General features: G+C 53.5%; 1 protein-coding gene across 3 annotated transcripts in view; it reads right to left on the bottom strand.

Moving 5' to 3' along the window:
* EPHB1 (EPH receptor B1) overlaps positions 1-19655 on the bottom strand; it is a 78800-nt gene that overhangs the window by 10734 nt on the left and 48411 nt on the right. For 2 of the 3 annotated variants that reach the window (XM_085069948.1, XM_085069949.1), the window contains exons 4-15: positions 19225-19380; positions 16301-16636; positions 13837-14018; positions 12144-12306; positions 9912-10020; positions 9649-9713; positions 5629-5751; positions 3786-4033; positions 3300-3515; positions 2899-3045; positions 1053-1202; positions 331-524 (exon numbers count right to left, since the gene is read on the bottom strand). In XM_085069948.1, the coding sequence (XP_084926074.1) occupies positions 331-524; positions 1053-1202; positions 2899-3045; positions 3300-3515; positions 3786-4033; positions 5629-5751; positions 9649-9713; positions 9912-10020; positions 12144-12306; positions 13837-14018; positions 16301-16636; positions 19225-19380 (2089 nt within the window). The remainder of the gene's footprint in view (positions 1-330; positions 525-1052; positions 1203-2898; positions 3046-3299; positions 3516-3785; positions 4034-5628; positions 5752-9648; positions 9714-9911; positions 10021-12143; positions 12307-13836; positions 14019-16300; positions 16637-19224; positions 19381-19655) is intronic. The other variant, XM_085069950.1, reaches the window with a different exon arrangement.

A 19655-nucleotide genomic window follows, 5' to 3' on the forward strand; every position in this document is an offset into this window, starting at 1 on the left:
ATGAGGAAAGCCCATCCCCTGGGAATACCACTATGCTAAGCAGTGCTTTTCGAGCCCACACATTGTATTCCACCTGTAGGAGCCACAGGGGTGAGGTGTCAGCAGAGCAGCCACCGCACCCAAATGGGCACACACCATAAAGAATCAATAGCAAAGAATTATTGCTGTTGCTTGGCTGAAAACTGCATGTTCTTTGTCTGACTGTCAGGCAGAGCAAAGACAGAACCCCCCCACCCCTGCCTAAGGATTTATGAATTCTCGAGCCGCTCAGGGAGCCTCTCCCCACAGCGTGGGGCAGTGACAGGGAGCATCCCCGTGCCCGGCACTCACACAGCGGTGATGGTCGCCACAGTTTTGAGGCTTGCCGGGTTGCGGATCATTTTGTCCAGGGTGTTGACGATCTCGGTGAAGCGCGGGCGCGTGTTGCGGTCCTTCTGCCAGCAGTCCAGCATCAGCTGGTGCAGGGCGGCCGGGCAGTCCATGGGCGGCGGGAGCCGGTAGTCCTGCTCGATGGCGTTGATGACCTGAGGATGGATGAGGACGGATGAGTTAGGGGGAAGCAGATGAGGGACTCAGAGGGCTCCCTGAGCTGCGTGTGCAGGCAGAGGGGCTGCAGGCAGCCGGGAAGGCACGGCCAGCCCGGCTGATCAGCAGCCAAGGGAGCGGGAGGAGCCGGGAGCTCTCCGAGGTTAATCTCCGCTCTGATGCTCTGCGGCTGCAGTTCCTCCCAGCGGAGAGCTGCCACTCATTATCTCGCGGATCTCGCCGGAGTACAGCAGTCACACTTCCAAAGCTCCTTCCCCGCTCATAAACCCTCTGAACATTTTCAAAGGCCCTGCAGCTTGCTGAAGTCCAATTACCAGCCCACTGGCTTTTCTTCCCAATTTCCTTCCTTGCATCCTCTCGCTCACCAGCCTTTTTCATCTCCAAACCGAGTGCTCCCGAGGCTCCAGGAAGGAGCAGAGAGCCCTCCAGGCAGGGATTTCTTTCGAGAATGAGGGAATGAGGACCCCCCCAGCCCCAGAGCAGAATGGATGACCCCCAGTGCTTACATCTTGGTTGGACATGTCCCAGTAGGGCCTCTCCCCGAACGACATCACCTCCCACATGACGATGCCGTAGCTCCAGACATCGCTGGCCGAGGTGAACTTGCGGTAGGCAATGGCCTCCGGCGCTGTCCACCTGACAGGGATCTTCCCCCCCTGCAGAAAAAGGGACTGCAGCTGAGAAACTCTCTTGGCAGAGGAGCCTGGGTGCCCATGAGCTAGGGTTGGGGCCATCCCATACATCCAAACCATGGGTCCCTGGGGACCCCACCAAGGACTGGGCAGGTGGCACCCGCTGGGACAAGAAGGCAGAAGCCAAAAACAATTCCGTTAATGTATCTTGTACCTGCCTAAAAGGGCTTAGCTGAACAAAACAATGGGTTTCTCCAAGAATTTACCCCACTGAGTGACACCAACCCACTCTGGCTGCCCTGCAGCACCCAGCACATCAGTGGCCTGTCCCCAGGTCCCTTCCCAGGGAGCCACTGGGTGACAAGGCTAAGCAGGACTGGGCTAGTGCTTGTCACAGGCAAGGAGCCACAGGCATCTCTGTCCCTTGGCCTTCAATGGAAACATGGTTGAACTAAAAGCATCCTCTATGGATTCATCTGGGCTCCTACAGCTGCTAGAAGGTCCTTCAAGCCCCACTTTTGATGTGGAAGGCAAAAAGCAAAACACCTTTAAAATCCAATGGAAAGCACTGGCATAGGAAAGTGCGTTTGGCAGAGCTCCTAATTTCTCCCAAAAGCCCAAAATCAGGCTCACCATCTCAAACCACCTCCTCAAGCCAGGGCAGGTCCCATGGCCAAAGGCCATGCTGAGGGATGTGAGGAGGGGCAGCATGCACAGAGGGACTGCTTCCTGGGAAAGCTCCATAAAATAACCACAAAAACAGCCAAGGGATAAGGAAAACCACAGACACGCACGGGAATTTTCTGGGGGCAGGACTGCATTGTAAATCGTTTAGCACAATCATTTTCCATAGTCTTTCCGAGGACGCGTCAGCCTCTCTTGAAGGATGAATGGCAAAAATTTTGATTTGAATAACTACAAATGGAGAAATTAACTGCTAGGTTGTTTTTCCTGCCTTTTCCCCAGAGCAAAAAACCTGCTGTGGGAGGCAGAGTGATGCAATCGCAGGCACAGCATCACTTCCCAGCTGCCGGGGAGATCTATTATGGCCTAAATTAAATAAAAACACAGATGAGATAATCTCTTTTTATCTCTGAAGGTGGGGAAAAGACTAATTCATGCCTTGTCTCAGCAGCTACTGCTGGGGTCTTTGAAGGAAAAATAAAAGCTGTGTGTCTGCTCAAAGGCTGCTGTCTGCAGGAAGGGTCTGTGCAGGGAGTGGGGCAGGTCCAGCGGGACAGGAACATCCCATTGAGCAGGACAGGGACAGTGAGGGGCTGCAACTGGGCCAAAACACTGAGTCAACCTTAAAGGCATGTCCCTGGCTTTCCCATTTTGGCAGCTGGAGCCAGCCCTGGCACCTGGGCACAGCTCAGCAGCCCGAGGAACTGCTCCGGCAGGAGCTGGTGCTGCCTCGTGCCAGCACCCACCACACACTCTTCTGATTAATCCATGAGATGAGGCCAACGAGTTGCTTTTCCCTTTCCCCTCTGATCATCCTTAACACCTCTCAGGGGCCCACAAGCAGGACAATGGCAATGGTGGGGAGCTGGGGGTCCCCTGGGGTAGCCAGGAGCAGGGGGAGAGCGGAGCTGCCGTTACCTATGAATGAGTTAATTAAGGAGGAGAAGGGTGGCTGGGGAATGGCAGAGCTCCCGTTAGACTTGTTTCTTTAATTTATGCCTGGAACAAGTTTCCAGCAGGGAAAAGCAGACCAGACCTGGAGCGCTGGGGGAAGGGGAGTTAAAACACCATCGCTGTGCTGCCAGGAGTTGCTGTGATCTCCCTGCCTCCCCTTCCTGTCACTCCAGGGACTCCTCCGTGCACCCTTCCTCCACAGAGGAGAGGGAAGAGGCTTATCTGGAAACTGCAGAAGGCAGAAAGGTGCTTAGGGAGGAGGGAGGTAGAAAACTCATAAAAAGAAGGAAGAGAAAGGAGGGAAAAGAGGATGATTTGTGGAAACCACAGCCAGAATCTCTGGAGCACAAATCTATAGAGTGGGAACACTCATGAGGTGGTCCCACCCATGCCAGGGTGTACATCAGCACCCTTATCCCAGGTTCAGCAGGTGTAGGACACAGGGAATGCTGGGCAGGATACAATCCTGCAGGAGGTACCTACCAAGGAGCTGGTGTACGTGGGGTCAGACGTATCGTCCTGCAGGTAGCGCGAGAGGCCAAAGTCAGACACTTTGCACACCAGGTTGCTGTTGACCAGGATGTTCCTGGCAGCCAGATCTCGGTGCACGTAATTCATCTCTGCCAGGTATTTCATCCCAGCAGCAATCCCTCTGAGCATTCCCACCAGCTGGATCACTGTGAACTGCCCATCATTTTGCTGTGACCAGAAAGAGCAGGCACTGGGGTGAGTTTGGGACCAGGGCCACTTAGCCCAACCCGCTGCAGGAGGATGCTGCACCTCCTCAGAGGACTATCCAGCTGCCCTGCCTGATTAAAGCAGAGATAACCACCCCAAAACACACATTTGAGGGATGCACGGCACACTGCAACCAGCTCCCAAGCTAAGCAAACAGCCTGGGATTTGCAAACAGGACACCAATATCTCATTCCCAAACCCCACAGTCCGCGTGGCCCCACCTCGCCTTACCCGCAGGAACGAGTCCAAGGCGCCATTCTCCATGAACTCCGTGATGATCATGACCGGTCGGCTTTTGGTGACCACCCCTTCGAGGCGAATGATGTTGGGGTGGTCGAACTGCCCCATGATGCTGGCCTCGCTCAGGAAATCCCGGCGCTGCTTCTCCGAGTACCCAGCCTTGAGCGTCTTGATGGCCACGTAGATCTCCCGCTTGCCCGGCAACTTCAGGCGCCCTTTATACACCTCTCCAAACTCCCCTGGGAGTGCAAGATGGAATCATTTAGGTTGGAAAAGAGCTCTGTAGCAACGTGATTTCCAGATTTTCATGTAGCTTTTTCCCTTGTTCCCCTGCTCTGTATGTTATTGGTTCATTTTGAAATATGCACCCTGCTGTATCCGAAATCTATTAGTGGCTTCCCTATGCCTGTCTTGCCTTCAGACCTCCTGGGACTGGCTCTGGGGGAGCCAGCCCCGCCCCCTTCCTTTCCCTTATAAGCCAATGCCTTCATCAGTTCAAGGTCCCATCTCCAAGCTGCTAGCCCCTGCTCCTACCCCTTGCTTTCCTCCCCCTTTCCTGTCCCCACAACCCCCCACCTAAGAACCCCTAATAAACCTCTCTGGCAGAAACGAGATGGGTCCAGTTCATTCCTTCGTCTCACTGCGTTTCCTGCTGAATTTCTGTGGCTCGGAGACCCACGCCATGCTGAGCAGACCCCGGGGGCCACCTGGCCCGGACATGGTGGAGATATGCGCCCCAGGGACCTCGTTCTGGGGGGCTGCCGGCCCCTGCAGCCCTCCTGCACCCCGTTACATCAGAGCTCCAAGATCACTGAGTCCAGCCTTTGATCAACCACCACCAGAGCTACCTCCTCCTCCTCCACATGAAACATTGCAAAGAGCAAGGACTCTTTGCCCAGCTGAGAAATGGCAGCCAGTTCACATTTCAACACCGCTCTACTCTACAAATCTGCCCACCTATCCTCCTTAAAAGGGCCAATGTCTGCTGCTGGAGACGTGTTCAGGTTTGCAACCTTCTCCCAAGAGCCCACCATCGACACAGACAGAGGTTGCAGCTGATTGTGCAAACCCCCACAAGGAGGATTTGCAGGGAAAGCACATCAACATTTAAGGACTACCTCAAATATCAGCTGTTGGCATTGATAATCTTGACTGCCTTTCTGCACATCACTTATCTTGGGGTGGGAAATAATTGGGCTGTTTACATTGCTGTTCTCTGATTTAAAATACTGAGAAAGCAGGAGAGCTTTCACTTCACCAAAGCAAAATTTGCCTGTAGAGGGATTACATTTAATCCATGTTTGCAGCCACTTTGCCTTGATGAGCAGCAAAGGGCAGGTGATACATTGCTGATCTTGATCCTGACCAAACTGACTCATTGCTTCCTCACAGCTTCCCCTCCCCGGCTTCACACTTTCTCCTCTCTGAGTATGACACAGTTATTTTAAAATGGCAATAAAACAGCACAGATCACACACACACACACACACACACACACACACGTGTTCATGTACATATGTATGGAAATATGGCACAGACTACAGTAAGATTTGGCTTTTCTTGTTATCTCATGCAAAAGCCCCATGGGAAATCCCACGAGGCCCTGTGGTCAGCCAAATGAATACATTCCTGGAGCCCTTCCTACCTCAGAGAACTCTGAGAGCATAAAACAACCTTGTGTCCACCCTAACCCATCACCAACCCATGAGCTTGATGTCTCAAGGCTTCCAGGTGAAGGACCCTGTATGCTCCCCCACAGAGCTGCTCCAGGTGGATGCCTGGCCACACAGGAGAGGGCAGGGAAGGATGGGTAGCAGGAGACAGAGAGACCCACCTGCCCCAATGACTTCTTCAATCTTCACAAAGGACACATCGATCTCCTTGGCGAACTCTCGGACAGCTTCGTTGGGGTCCTCATAGGTGAAGGGGTCGATGTAGATCTTCATCCCTGGAGACCCTTGTTACAGGGGAGACAGGAACAGCAAAAATGAGAGAATTACAGAAACAGAATTAATAGAATGGTTTGGGTTGGAAGGATCATAAAGTTCATCCCGTACCGTACCCCATGAGCAGGGACACCTTCCCTAAACCAGTTTGCTCCAAGCCCCATCCAACCTGGCCTTGAACAATGCCAGGTTGGGGCATCCCCACAGTTTTGGGCAGCCTGGAAAACCAAAAGCAGTTGTACCATGGCCGAGACCTGGAGACCCTCCTGTCCTCACACTCTCCACCAAGTGGCTGCTATCACTGTGCTAACCTGCACCACACCTCCAGAGACCCTTATCATCCTCTTTGGGCCACCAATCCACCCAACTCTCCCCTGCACCCCCTCCTCTCCCTCTCTGCCCTCTGGTCCTCTGCCATTATCCTTTCTCTTCCTCCTCCCCAGCGATGGGAGCAGTTACAGACCTGAACTACAGCGTGCTGGCTTTATGGTGAAGGCTTTATGAAGCTCCACACGTTAGTGAAAAAATATTTATTTACCCAAAAAGGTCTCTGATGGCTTTGTGGCGGCTACTAAATTGACAGAGTGCAGCAATTATAACCAACAACCTGGATGGATCCATGAAATATGGCTTGGCCAGACACCAGGACAGGCGTGTGTTCCCTAGCCCAGGGCAAGGTGCGGCAGCAGGATCTGGCCGCACTGCAGGGACACGCAGGAAGTGGGCTCTTGCCCTTTTTCCAAGGGGGAAAAAGCCAAAAGCGGTCCCCAAATTCCCTAAACGGGGTTGCAGATGTCAGGTTTGGATGCCAGGGGCTTGCAGAGCTGCTGGGGGGCACGGCTGCAGGGCAGAGTGTGGTCACAGCCATCCCAAGGGCTCAGCGGGGCACTGGTGCTGTCCCACCACCCAAAAGGGACCTACAATGGGCTGTAGGTTCCCCCTGGGGGGTTCAGCTTCCTGTGCCCTTTCTCACCCAAAAAGGGGACCATAGATGGTGTAACAGCCCCTGAAGGTCATGTCTGGAGGAGATCAGGAGGGACGTCCCTGCCTGGTACTCTCCCCAAGGCACCTCACCCTTACAGGGATTAACAGCACTCAATTACACTGTTCAGGACCTTTCAAGGCCATGATCCTGTCACACTGGTGCTCCCAAAGTCCTTCCAGAGTCAGCATGCAGATGGATGCATGGACCACAGCATCACCTCTGCACCAGGAATCTAAATCAGCTCCCAGCTGTGAAATAATTCAGGAGGAGGCATGAAAGCCTTGCAGTGGGCACTGCTGGTGCTAAACAGCCACCGAGGGAGAGCTGCTTGTGGAGTATCAAGGACTCTGGAGGAACCAGGCAGGAGCATCCTCACCCCCAAAAGTGGCCTTTGGGGCAAAAGCTCTGCACCTTGGAGGCAGGGAAGGCTGCAATGAAGCCATCTGTGCATCTCCCAGTTCATAAATCCCTTTATGGCTCTGTCTCATGCACTTTAACTGCCCCATAAATTTTTTTACAAGAGCAGCTGATGCTCCAGCCAGGATTACAAAGGGATTTACAGGATCGTAACGGAGACTGGCTCACTGATCAAAATATTGAAAAAATAGAGGAGAAAACAATGCCCAAGTTTCCTGTCCACTGTCAACACAGGTTGGTTTTCAAACACCCTATGATGTGCCCCAGGGTCTGTCCATAGGCTCAGTGATCACCAGGGTCAGCTCCCCCCTCATCCTTATCCCATCCAAATGAGTGCAATTGAGTACCTAAGCCCATTCCTCATCTTTGCCAACCTCAGCCCCCAGCTCATCATCGTCACACCACCAAAAGCTGGGTGCAATTCCAGGTACTGCAGCTCACCACCAAAGGCACCTGTGGTGAGCCTGCCTGCAAAGATCTTTGTGAGATTAAAATCATCCCAAGATTCCTGAAAACTGGATTAGGCCATTTTTCACTACTGCAGACAATGGCATATTTTCTATCACTCTTCAAAAGTTGAAACACTCTGCACCACAACTCTGACTTCAGCATCCAGTTCCTTCTCACATCATTTTTCCTTGGCAATAAATATCATGGGGACAGCAAAAAGCCCTTCCTGCTAAGTTGCTGGTGCTTCAACAGGGCGTTTCCCTATTTCCCCAATCCCAAAGCTCCCAGTGAAGCAGTGGAAGGGATAAACCATGAAAAATTACACCCTGAGAGACTCCATCTCACCCCAAAACCCACTGGGAGCACTCTGCCAGCAGCAGATGATCCCGGGGGGGCTGCTGGGGGATGGCAGAGCTGTGCTGGGAGGCTGTAATTGCCGTACCACTGAACACATGGTGATTTGTTCCAGAGGATGCTCTCATTACTCCATTAGTTGCTCACCACAAATTTCCCACCTGTTTTGCTCCAGCCTCTGCACTGATGGAGTGCCTGGAGGCTCACTAACCTTGACGGGGTATCGCTGGCACCCAGATTTCTGACACCAATCCTCACAGCCCCCAGGCTCAGAAACCCAGGATGGGCACATGCTTCTCTGCTTCCCTACCTAGTTTGAGCATCCTGGATTTTGGGGTGCTTGGGGCCAGCTAGGGATGCACGTGGGGTGGGGAATGCTTCAAAATGGGGAAAATGTGAAAAATCAGTCTGCCTGCAGCCTGACATGGGTTTATCTCTCAGGCATTGAATAATGAATAAATCTTCCCCTGCCCCCTGGCAGTGCAGAAACATGGAGGAAAGAGGGAGGAAAAGCACTGGTCCGTTTTATTTCAGGATCACCTGGTGATGTTTGGAAATGAGGTTATTGTTTGCCGGGAGGTTTAGGGCTCCCCACAGTGCTGCTACCATGTTGGGAGGGTTCACTGTGATGCCAAGAAGGTCTAAAGAGATCCAGTGTGCTTTGCTGGCTTGGCTGGGCTCTCCTGCCTGTCTCCAATCCCTCTCAGCCCTCCTGTTTTTCTCTGCCAGGCCGATTGCTCCATCTCCATCCCTCCCCTCTGCTCACCCATCCTGCTTCCACCCTCCCCACCCATCCTTCCTCCACCCCCACATCCCAAACCCCTTTCCCCCAAGCAGGCAGCCAGGACCCAGAGATGGTTCTTCCCACAAGGTAGCAAATTGCACCTGGGAAGCATCTCTAGGAGAGCATAAATGGGATCCCACAGGGATGGGGTACAGAGCCTGAAGACACCAGGCAAATCCTGCCCCCCAAAGTTGCTGCTTTGCTGCTTTATTCTCATTTGCAGTGGTGGCTGCTGGAGGGGCACCAGAGCAGATATTACACACAAATACACCTAGCATTAATTCTGGTGCACAGCTCCACCAGCCAGAGGTCTCCTAGGAAAAGTTCAGGCTCTCCTAATTGTTTGCCAAGGGGATCAGCCACCCAGAGCCAGTTAACAGTCCCAGTCACTGGCTGCACATCCTTCCCAGAGCAGGGTATAGGGCAAGCATCAGCTATGCAGCCAGGATAGCAGCAATGCCATCAGCACCCATACCCTAGCTCCCAAAATCCAGAATACCTCTAAAAGCCCAGCACCAATCCAGGCCCAGGCAGAGCCTGTGTCAGGAGACCAGGAGCTCATCCTCCCCTGAACACCACCTCCTCAGTCCTTTACTCCTCTGGGAGTCTTCACAGCACCCTCTCCCCATCCATCGTCCCCTACATCCCCCCTGCCCCTGACATCCCCACAAATCCATCACCATTCCCCAAATCCCTCCTCTAACTCTTCTTTTCCCACCCACAGTGCTGCACCACTGCAACCTTCCATGCCCAACACACAATTGTGGACATCTCCACTCCCACCCCATGGTCCTCTCCATCTGCCATGGGGGCTCCCCTCATCCCATGGTCCCCCTTGGAAGTGGAGGAGTGGGGCACATGCTGGGTGCAGGTTTGGGAGCGACTCCCCTAAGTGCTTTTCCCGCTTTCCCTGCTCACCTCTGCCAGTGCTGTAGTGCTGTAGTTTGTCACTGTACACTGCCTCCTTGCTGTAGGCGCGCTTCCTGGGAAAACAGGAGAGAACAGCCAGGCTTCAGGGATCAGCAGCTGCTGGTGGCCCTAAACGGCTCCCCTGCCAGCAGCACTCTGTGAGCAGTGGCATCGTGCTGCTCTCTCTGGCCACATGGGTCCCCTGTCCCACCCCTCCTACCCCTATTCTCCATCTTACCACCTCCAGGGACACTGATCCCACAGGGACCCACCTGCTGCAGACGATGGAAATGGCCACCAGGGAGACGATGAAGACCACGCCGGCCGCTGCAGACCCCGCGATCAAAGGCAGCTGCTCTCTCAGCTCCGACTTGTAATCGTCTGCGAGAGAAGAGGGATGAGGTCAATCCTCCCTGGCAGGCTCATGGAGTGAGAGCAGCCTTTGGGATGGGATCCCAGCATGCCCCCTCTGATTCCACAGGAGCTCTCCCATGGTGGTGGGACAGGGGGGATCCAGGCAGGAGGCTCAGCTGAGGCAGGTGAGGAGCCAGTGCCATGTTGCACTGGGTAGGACTGTCATGCTTGGCTCACATCTTTGGCTTAAAGACAGGGAAGAGAAGATCAGGGGAATAACGTCAAACCAATATGTGTGGGCCCAGTTTCCCAAAGAGATGAAGCTCACATGGTTTTGTCCATGCCTCTGGCATTTCTTCAGTACATTTATTTATTGGGAAACCTGATCTACTGGAAGGTGTCTCTGCACATGTCAGGGGGTTGGAATGAGATGGGCTTCAGGGTCCCTTCCAACCCAAACCTTTTTGAGATTCTGTGATTTAAACCTGTTGGCCGCTTTGACCAATTTTAACGTGGGGTCTCACAGACAAAATTCCTGTGAGAATTTTGCAGGAAAGGAGGAAAAGACACCATTAATAACCAAGCCAGCCAGGGGATGCTGTGCCAGAACTTCACCCAGCTCAGACATCAGAGAGTCCAACACACAATGGTGAACTCTGAGAGTGAGGCTGAGGAGAACCCTGAACCTTCTCTGCAGATTTGCTTGTAGGTTTTAACCTCTCAATATGACACAAGTCCTTTTGTCAAGCTATGACACCCACAGCCTTCCTTCCCCACGGAGCACCCTTCCAACCCCCTGCATCCCTCAGAACCCCGTGTCCCCTCAGCCACCTGCTGCATCCTTCAGCACCGGGCTGAGGTGTAAGCCAAGGTGGCACTGGGAGGACTGGACATGCCTTGCTTTTGGAAACCCCAAGAAAACTACTTGGACCCTCCATGTGCCCTCCCCCATTTTCCCCCTGCCCCATCAGTGGTGTGGGAACTCTCAACAAGCAGTATCCAGCATATCCCATCACTCCTGGGGCTTCTGTAGCATTCCAGAAACACCCCTCTCTCCAATCGCCCCAGTGTGGTCTGCCAGGCTGTGCCAGCATCCACATGCAAGGGTTAAAATAAAACTCATCCAAAAGAAAGCATTTAGAACCCTTTTATCTGTGTTTTTCTACTCTGCAGTTAATTACTGGCAACTAGATTTATCTTTTGCATGCTGCTTAAATCCTGAGAAATTCTCATCTAACAATCAATTATTATTTAATAACCTACACAATCCATTCTTATTAAATTTCAATTAATTGCTTATTTGAGGCAGGATTTTTCTTCTCGCTTCTCTAATCCTGAATATTTGAGGCACTGGAGGGGGGTTTATTACCATTTCCTTCCCTTTGGTCGCCTGGCATGGTTTTCCTCTTCCCACCCCAGCTGGTACTTGACATGAATGCAAGCACGGGGTGACCCGTTTTAGGGAAGAAAAAAAGCTTTAGGAAAGATGAAAAGCTTTAGGAAAGGCAGGCAGTGAGGCTGGGAGGTATGGGTGTCACCTAAGCAGAGAAGGAACCATGCCAGCAGCAACAGGGAAGAGGCTGCCCCAGGGGTAGGAGGACCTGCTTCACTCACCAACTTCTGGATTAGTCCTGAAGCTGGGATTAATGGAAAACCCTCCCATGAGTTAGTAGTTTCTAAAGGAATCCAGTGTTTGTGGATACAGGGAAGGGCAGGGGCCAGAAGAAGCCATGAAGGCCATGAGCTGGTCCAACACACCCCCTCGGCATAGGAAATCAGCTTTCAGTGATGGGTCTGACCCTTCCAGCTTTGCCCTGATGGCTCAGAGGGACTCTGAGAATCCCAGGAAAGCATCCCAGACCCCCAAGGGTCTACAAACCTCCTCCCACCCCATTGCACCATACCAGACTCCCGGTCAGTGCCAGAGGGTTCTGTCCCCACAGCTGGAGACAGCAGAGTCAGAAATAAATAGCAGAGGGACACCTGGAGCTGGGAGATTGAGAGCAGATCACTCCTCCCGCTGGTGGCTAACAAGACACCTCTGTAAACCCCCAGCTCCTGCCACGCTGCCCGCTGGGACAGAGGTTTGTGAACAAGCTCTTTAATGCAATCGGAGCACGAAGCTGCAGACGCCAGCACGCCAGACTCACCGTCGGTGAGGGTCTGGAAGCACATCTTGCCGCTGTACTTGCCGTAGCCGGCCACGGTGCGCGCGCGCACCTGCACCACGTACACCATGCCGGGCCGCAGCCCCTCCAGCCGCGCCGTGTTGGTCTGGCTGCGCGCCATCGACGAGTTGTACTCGTTGTGGTCCTGCGGGCACCCCGAGAGAGCCACGTCAGTGTCACGGGGACAGGGGACAGGGGGGACAGTGGGACTGCAGCCCACCTGGCCCCGCTGAGGGCAGGGATGAGGTTTGGCTGCAGGGGGATAAAGGAGAGGCTCTGCTTCTGCCTCTGCTCCAGGAGCATCCCTGACACAGAGAATCCCACAGAAAGGCTGGGAGAATGGGGATTGTTCAGCCTGCAAAAGAGAAGGCTTTGGGGTGACCTCATTGTGGCCTTCCAGTATCTGAAAGGAGCTACAGGAAAGATGGGGAAGGACTATATACAAGGGCCTGACAAGAGGGAATGGCTTCACACTGCCAGAGAGTAGGTTTGGGTTGGATGTTGTGAAGAAATTCTCCCCTCTGAGGGTGGGGAGGCCCTGGCACAGGGTGCCCAGAGAAGCTGTGGTGCCCCATCCCTGGAAATGTTCAAGGCCAGGTTTGATGGGACTTGGAGCAGCCTGGGATAGTGGAAGGTGTCCCTGCCCATGGCAGGGGGTTGAATGAGATGAGCTTTAAGGTCCCTTCAACCCAGGACATTCTATGATTTTATGAAGCAGGACCCACAAGGAATTGGAGAGGCCCCTGCAGCAAGTGCCTCCCAGGGCAGCCCCCTGGTCCCACCAGAGCAGAGAGCATGGAGTAGCAGAAGGAAACAGTAAGATCATCCAGGGCAAAAATAATTTATGAACAACAAATTCCCCCTCTTCAAATCACTGATGCCCCTGTGCATTTCAGAAACATCCCACAGCTATAGAAACCCAGTGTCCCTGCCCATGGCACAGGGATTGGAACTGGATGAACTTTAAGGTCCCTTCCAACCCAAACCCTCCTGTGATTCCAGGAAACACCATAATGTGCCCTATGAGACCCTGCTCAAGCAGGTTCAATGGCACCTTTCTGCTGAGAGCCCCAGCTCTGCTGGCAGAGGTCCTTTGCCTAGAAACCTCATGGATCTCCACTCTCATTTTTTGCCACGTTCCCTAGTGCTTTGCTGGTGAGAGGCTGCTGGTGAGATCATCTAATTATTCACACTTAGAGGAATTCATTAGAGCTGGCGAGACAAAGGAAGGATGGAACAGCTTGGGCTGGGCATGGTTCATCGCAGGGCTTGGGAGCGTGTCCCTGTGGGGCAGGACAGCTGCTAGGGACCAGGGGAACGCAGTGACCTGGGGCAGGGACAACCCCCACAACCTTCCCTGCTCCTCACCATCCCCCTTCTCTCTGCCTGATACCATCCCCATGACTCAGGTTCCTGCTTATCCTGGCAAATACCAGAGCCAAGGCAGCCATGGGCACTGATGTGCTGGACAAAATGCTGCCATGGGCAAGGAACGGCTCACATTGGACAGGGCTCAGAGCACCTTGATCTAGTGACAGGTGTCCCACGGCAGGGCGTTGCATATAGATAAGCTTTAAGGTCCTTTCCAACTCAAGCATTTGCAGTCACATCTCTCTCCCACCCCTGTCCCCATGCCCCCAGGCCAGCCCCCATGGCAGAGCTCCCCCAGGCTCACCGGGGCCGGCCTGGAGCCCACAGTGCTGCCGACGTCGGGCGTGCAGATGCGGCTCAGCTTCTCGTAGTAGCGGATCTCGTAGTCCAGGATGATCCCGTTGGGCTGCTCGGGCTGCGGCCAGGACAGCGTGATGCTCCTCATCGTGGCACTCACCTGGTGCATGATGGGCACGGTGGAGGGGGCTGCCGAGGAAGCAGAGAGAGAAGGAAAATTAACAGGGAGGGAGAGCAAAAACAGCCAAACAGCCCTGAGGAGGGGGAGAATCTCCATGGCATCCCAAATCTCCCATGCCTGTGGTTGGCTTCCCCATGGGACCAGCTCACTCATTAGCACTGGGAAGAGCAGCGTCTCAGCAGCTTTACATGGAAGCAGAGCAGTGAGCCAGCCAGGGAATTCTGCTATTTAAACCAACTACTCCTTTTAATTAGGGGCTTAGAAATCCTCGGTGCTCCTTCTCCCAGGGACTGCTCGCTCCAAGGATGTCTCCCATGGTAGGACAGACAGAGCAAAGTTCTTCCCAGCAGGGACAAACCAAGGCTTGGTGACAGGCTCCAGCCCTGTGTGACACCTTTTGCTGTAACAGCCTCTCTGGAGAGCCAGCACTCAGCACCCAGGGAGCTGTGCCACAGCTGCCACCCCACATGCTCTCAGGAATGGGGTGTGGGAGCACAAATCTGCCCACCCTCAGGACAATGACAGGAAACCAGGGCAGGGACACTCCAGCCCAGCTTTGCCTGCAGAGGAGCTGGAGCTGCTCTTAGGGGCTCTCAGGGGATGCTCATCCTCAGCACCCAAATGTGCTTCTCACAGGAGAACAAGAACATTGCTCTTCCACCATTAGGGACACTGAGCCATTAAATTAGTCAGGAGACCCTTTCCTGAAGGCTTTGTGCCCTCCAAGCTATACTTCTAAGGGGCAGAGCCAGCCAATACAGCCCTAATTGTGCACTTAATCCTATCAAAAGAAAGGTATCCAAGTGTCTCCACACCCAAAGGGGCACTGGCATGTCCTGTCTACACTATCAGCCCCCTACCCAGCGCTCTGCATCCTCCTCCTCCTCCTTCTCACCATGCCCACAGGCAGTGCTGGGCAGGGGAAACACCTCCCCTGTGTGAATCCAGGGACTACGTGAGCCAAGCGCAACCAGCTTGGGGCATGGGATCATGCCATGGAGGGAATCTGGAGGTGGCAGAAGCCCTATTCCACATGGTTCCAGTGGGAGATGTGGATAGTTCAGCACTGCCTTTGTTTACCCAGAATATTTAATCCTATATTATATTTTTTAAATCTCTCCACATCCACTCTGGGAAGATGCCCATGGGCTAAAATTAAGCAGTCAGCTTCACTGCTGTTTCATTAACTCCCATTAGCTTGGATAGAACTGGCAAAATGGTTGGAAAAACCCACTGCAAATCCAAAGATTTTAGAGGGAGAGCACCAATGCCCTGGATATTCCTGATGGATTTCCATCAGGTTACCCCACAGCCCAGCATCTCCATGTTTGTAATCAGCCTTTGCAAGACACAGAGGGATCACTGGGGTACAGACAGACAGATGACCTGGCTTTTCCCACCTCCCCATGGTGGGGAAGAGTTAAGAAACCCCCGAAAAATCCACCCCAGAAAAAAACGGCCTGAAAACAAAAGGCAGGTTTGGCTGCACGTGGTTCAGCAGACAGCGATGCCAGCCAAGCACAAGTGTAGATTTGTATTCCCTGGAGCCAGGAGACTGAAATATTTACACCAAGTTTCTCCACTGTGCTCTTCAGAGGGAGCAGGATGGTGAAGGCTGCCTGCCCCACACACTTGGCACAAAGCAGGAATTCCCATCCCCTTTTTAAACCCAGAGCCCATGGGTCTCCATCCCCTCTACTCCAGGACCAGTTGCCACCTTTCCCCCTGCACACTCACCCCACTGACACCCCTGTTTGACTCAGAGCTGCTCATTCAGCTCCTGATGGCTGACTGGGAAGAGCAAAGGGAGCAGGGGAGGCTGGAAAAGGAGACAAGAGGAAAATGATGGGAGAGGGATGTGCCAGAGGAGACAGAGCCTGGACTCAGCCCCAGGATGCTGCTCCTTCTATGCTGTTACAAAGTCAAACTGAGTTTCAAGGCTGGATTCACCCCATCTCCCTTCTCCAGGCTGGGAAAAAGGGGAAAGTGAGGATGCCATTTCATCCCCAAGCAATCTAGAGCGTGATAAAAGCAGGTATTGGATATCCCTCCCACCAGCCAACTCTCACCCTGCCCAGGGCACAGACAACCCTTCCCTATCCCAATCCCTATTCCTCTTCCCCAGTCTTTTCCTGGCCTTACCCCCACCCAGGGCTGGGGGCACAACAGCCACCACACACCCTCCCACCCTGGGATCTTTTCCTTTGGCACACAGAGCTTTATCCACACAGAGCCTGCAGCTGGCAGGGGGACCGCCAAGCCTCCAGCACGGCATCGCGCCAGGACTGACCGGCCTGGTTGGTGGTGATGTTGACGGAGACGTGCTGCTGCGGGAAGGGGCTCTTGTTGGACACGCCGTTGACCGCCTGGATCTCGAAGGTGTAGGGGGTGTGAGCCCACAGGTTGCTGATGAAGACGCGGGTGTCGGTGAGCCCCAGCTGGCGGGGCACAAAGTCCACATTGTCATCGCAGCGCGAGCAGGCGCGCCGGTCCGAGCGGCACTTCTTGCACACGATGTTGTAGGTGACATCGTCCCGGCCGCCCGTCTCCCGCGGAGGGTGCCACTCCAGGATGATGGACGTCTCATTGACGATGGAGATGACATTGCGGGGGCCAGATGGGACACCTGTGGGAAAGGAGAGGGATTGAGACGGGTCCTTGCCCTCCTCTGGAGGCTCCAGCATGGAGAAGGACACCCCAGGGCTCTGTCTGCTGTGCTGTTCATCACCTCCTCCCTCAGGAGGGATTTGGTGTCTACAGCTTTGTTCACTTCAGGGTCAGACTCTCCCCACTGGTGACAGCAACTACCTGCACTGCAACTGGGTTTCCCAGATGGAGATGAGGACTCCCATGCCACAAATCCATTAAGTCTCCAAAAAACCTCTACATGGAGCACACACAGATCCATCTGTGAAGATGGACCCATTTTAATCCCACCAGGAGATGCTGAGATAACTGCAGTGCTCATGCAGAGAAGCACCTCAAACAGATTATCCCAGCAAGAGAAAAGTCACTTAGCCAGCACCACAAAGAACCAGAGGAGCAGCAGAAGAAGACAGAGTCAAAAATGGTGATTAAGGGTTCAATATCTCAAGTTGGAAGCCCAGGAATTTCTCCTGGAGGAGAGCCAGCACCACTCCATGGTTTGCAAGCAGCTCCCATGTTGAACAAGAGATGAAAATTGCATTGATCAAACCCACTGGGAGCTATTGCAAATCCTTTGGAGGATGGGAATTGAATGCAGCTCCAATTGCAAGTGCTGCCAGATCAGGGCTGCAGTCCATTCAGGAGGAATCCAGGAGTGCATCACTGACATACAAACACATGTCTGCACAGATCCAGGGAAGGATCTGGGGTCAGCCAGGATGGCTCCACAGCCAAAACCACAAAATTCAGCTGCTGGATTATATTAAATAAAGGAAGCAAGGAATTCCTCATGCCGACTGGGCTGGGGACTGCACTTCCAAGCAAGAAAAAGGACTTTGCCATGACACAGGGAGCAATAAAAATGATGGAGGACTTGACCTGCAAGGAAGGGTTAAGAGAGAGAAGCACACTCTGTCTTGGGGAAACCCATCCCAGGGGAGCCCTCCATGTGTGTGTGCAAGAGAACATCATTAGGGCTGAGGATAAATCAGCCCTGTTAGCGGACGGGGATGGGCTGGACAGGAGGGGATTCATCAGCACCATGGTGACATGGCTGGTGGGATGGAGAGGTCATCCTGCACAGAGACACTCTGGGAGCCTCTCTGAGCTGCTGCCATGGAAAATGCAGATGAAAGATTTTGTTAAACTGCCTGGAGAAGTGACAGCCTTAAAAAAAATTAAGATAATAGAATTCCATTCCCTTTAACCCTTATCCTCTTTAGGAATAAATGTGTCTGTCATGGAGTAGCTATCAGTGCAGCATCCTTGCTGGAATGGGCTTTCCTGGACCTAAGGCACCGCAGACATTCCACTGCCAAGCTTCCCTGTGGTGGAGATGTCAAAGAGGGTTACAGGAGGGTGGCAGGGGCCACAGCAGGGGCAGAAGCAGGGAGTATGACCTTGATTCCCCAGGAGAACAAGACTGGAGGATTCACAAAGACTCAACGGGATCAATATTAGTGAGTTACCCCCAAAAATCTGCAATCTGTCTCAGGACCCTTAACCCAAATCCTCACTGCATACCTTAAGCAGATAATATCTTTTCAAGAAAAAGGAATAAAAATGTATTTCTTCCCTGCCCCAATGGCAAACTGCTGCCTCCCCAAACTCCTCCCACTTTAATTGCAGCCCCTGTCCTCCTCTGCAGGGGCACAGGAACAGCAGGAATTGCCCTTGGAAGGACTCCAGTCCAGGGCAGTGCCTGCAGCTCCACATTGTTATTTACTCCTCTGACACAGAGAAACTTTGTGGGTGAACAGCTGGCACCTCAAATTGGAGCACTGCAAAATCAAGCACTGATGAGAGAAATAAAAATCAGCAGAGACATTTTTTCCTGTATTCCTATAGCACAACACTGCCGTAAATCAGTTATGTAACGAGGCATAATAAAGACCTGTAGAATATCTGCAGTTGTGCAACCTGCCGAATACCTGTCTGAGAGCTCAGGTGATCCAGCAAAACACACAAATCCTTTCATTGTTTCTGATGTGTGCTTTGGGCACTTCCTAGCATGGAGGGTCCGGAGCATCTGTGTGCTTAAGCTCCATAATGGCCTGAAGCATATCTGGGAGGAGTTGAGGCCTGAGCTCCCAGCAGGCTGAAGAGCACAGCAGCTCTCTACTCTCTCCTGGGCTCTTTTCCCACCAAAAGCCAGGCTTGAGGACACTGCTGCCATGCCAGGCAGCTCAGGCAGGCAGCTGAGCAGCAACACATCGCTGAATACCAAAGCTTACTGCAGCCTTCCCCCTATTAAAAAATACTCCATCTACAAGACTATGAACAAGACAGCCAGAGCAGATAACTTTAAATCCTAATTTATCCTGAGGACTATCTCCCTGCCATCACCACCGCTGCCACGGTGATGTATAAATTCCAGAGGCTGCCAGCGAGGCAGGACGCGGGGCAATCCCATCCCTCCACCCTGCCCACCCAGCCACGCTCTCAACTCCCATCCACAGCGGGACGGGGGGAGAAAATAAACTGCTCATGGATTGAGACTTCATCCCTGCTGCTGCCCCAGAAGCACGGGAGCGAGACCCTGCACCCCCAGCCCTGACCCGTACTCACTGGTGCAGGCAGCGGCCGGCGGGTCGAAGTCTGCCCGGTAGTAGCCGTTGCGGCAGGCGCAGAGCGGAGAGGCCTCGGCGGTGGAGCGGCTGTTCGGGGGGCACGGCAGGCACAGCCCCGCGCCCTGGCTGGCCTTGAACGTCCCTGCGGGGCAGGCTGCAAGAGAGAGCAGAGCGGGTGGGCTCTGAGCCATTCCGGGATGCAGGGGAAAGCAGGTCCTGTCCTTGGAATGGGGCAGAAAGGAAGGGAAGGGGAGGGGAGAGGAAGAGAGAAGGGGAGAGAAGGGAACAGAATAGAAGAGAGAAGAGAGGAGAAGAAAGAGGGAGAGGAGACTGAAAGGAAGAGAGGGAGAGGAGACACAGAAAAGCTTCACACCTGTATCAGAGTGAAATGGGGTAACACCTGCCCATGAATCGAGGATAGCCAGAACT

Source organism: Lichenostomus cassidix, chromosome 9 (genome assembly GCF_008360975.1).
Source record: "Lichenostomus cassidix isolate B80296 chromosome 9, HeHo_3.0, whole genome shotgun sequence".
Lineage (NCBI taxonomy): Eukaryota > Metazoa > Chordata > Aves > Passeriformes > Meliphagidae > Lichenostomus > Lichenostomus cassidix.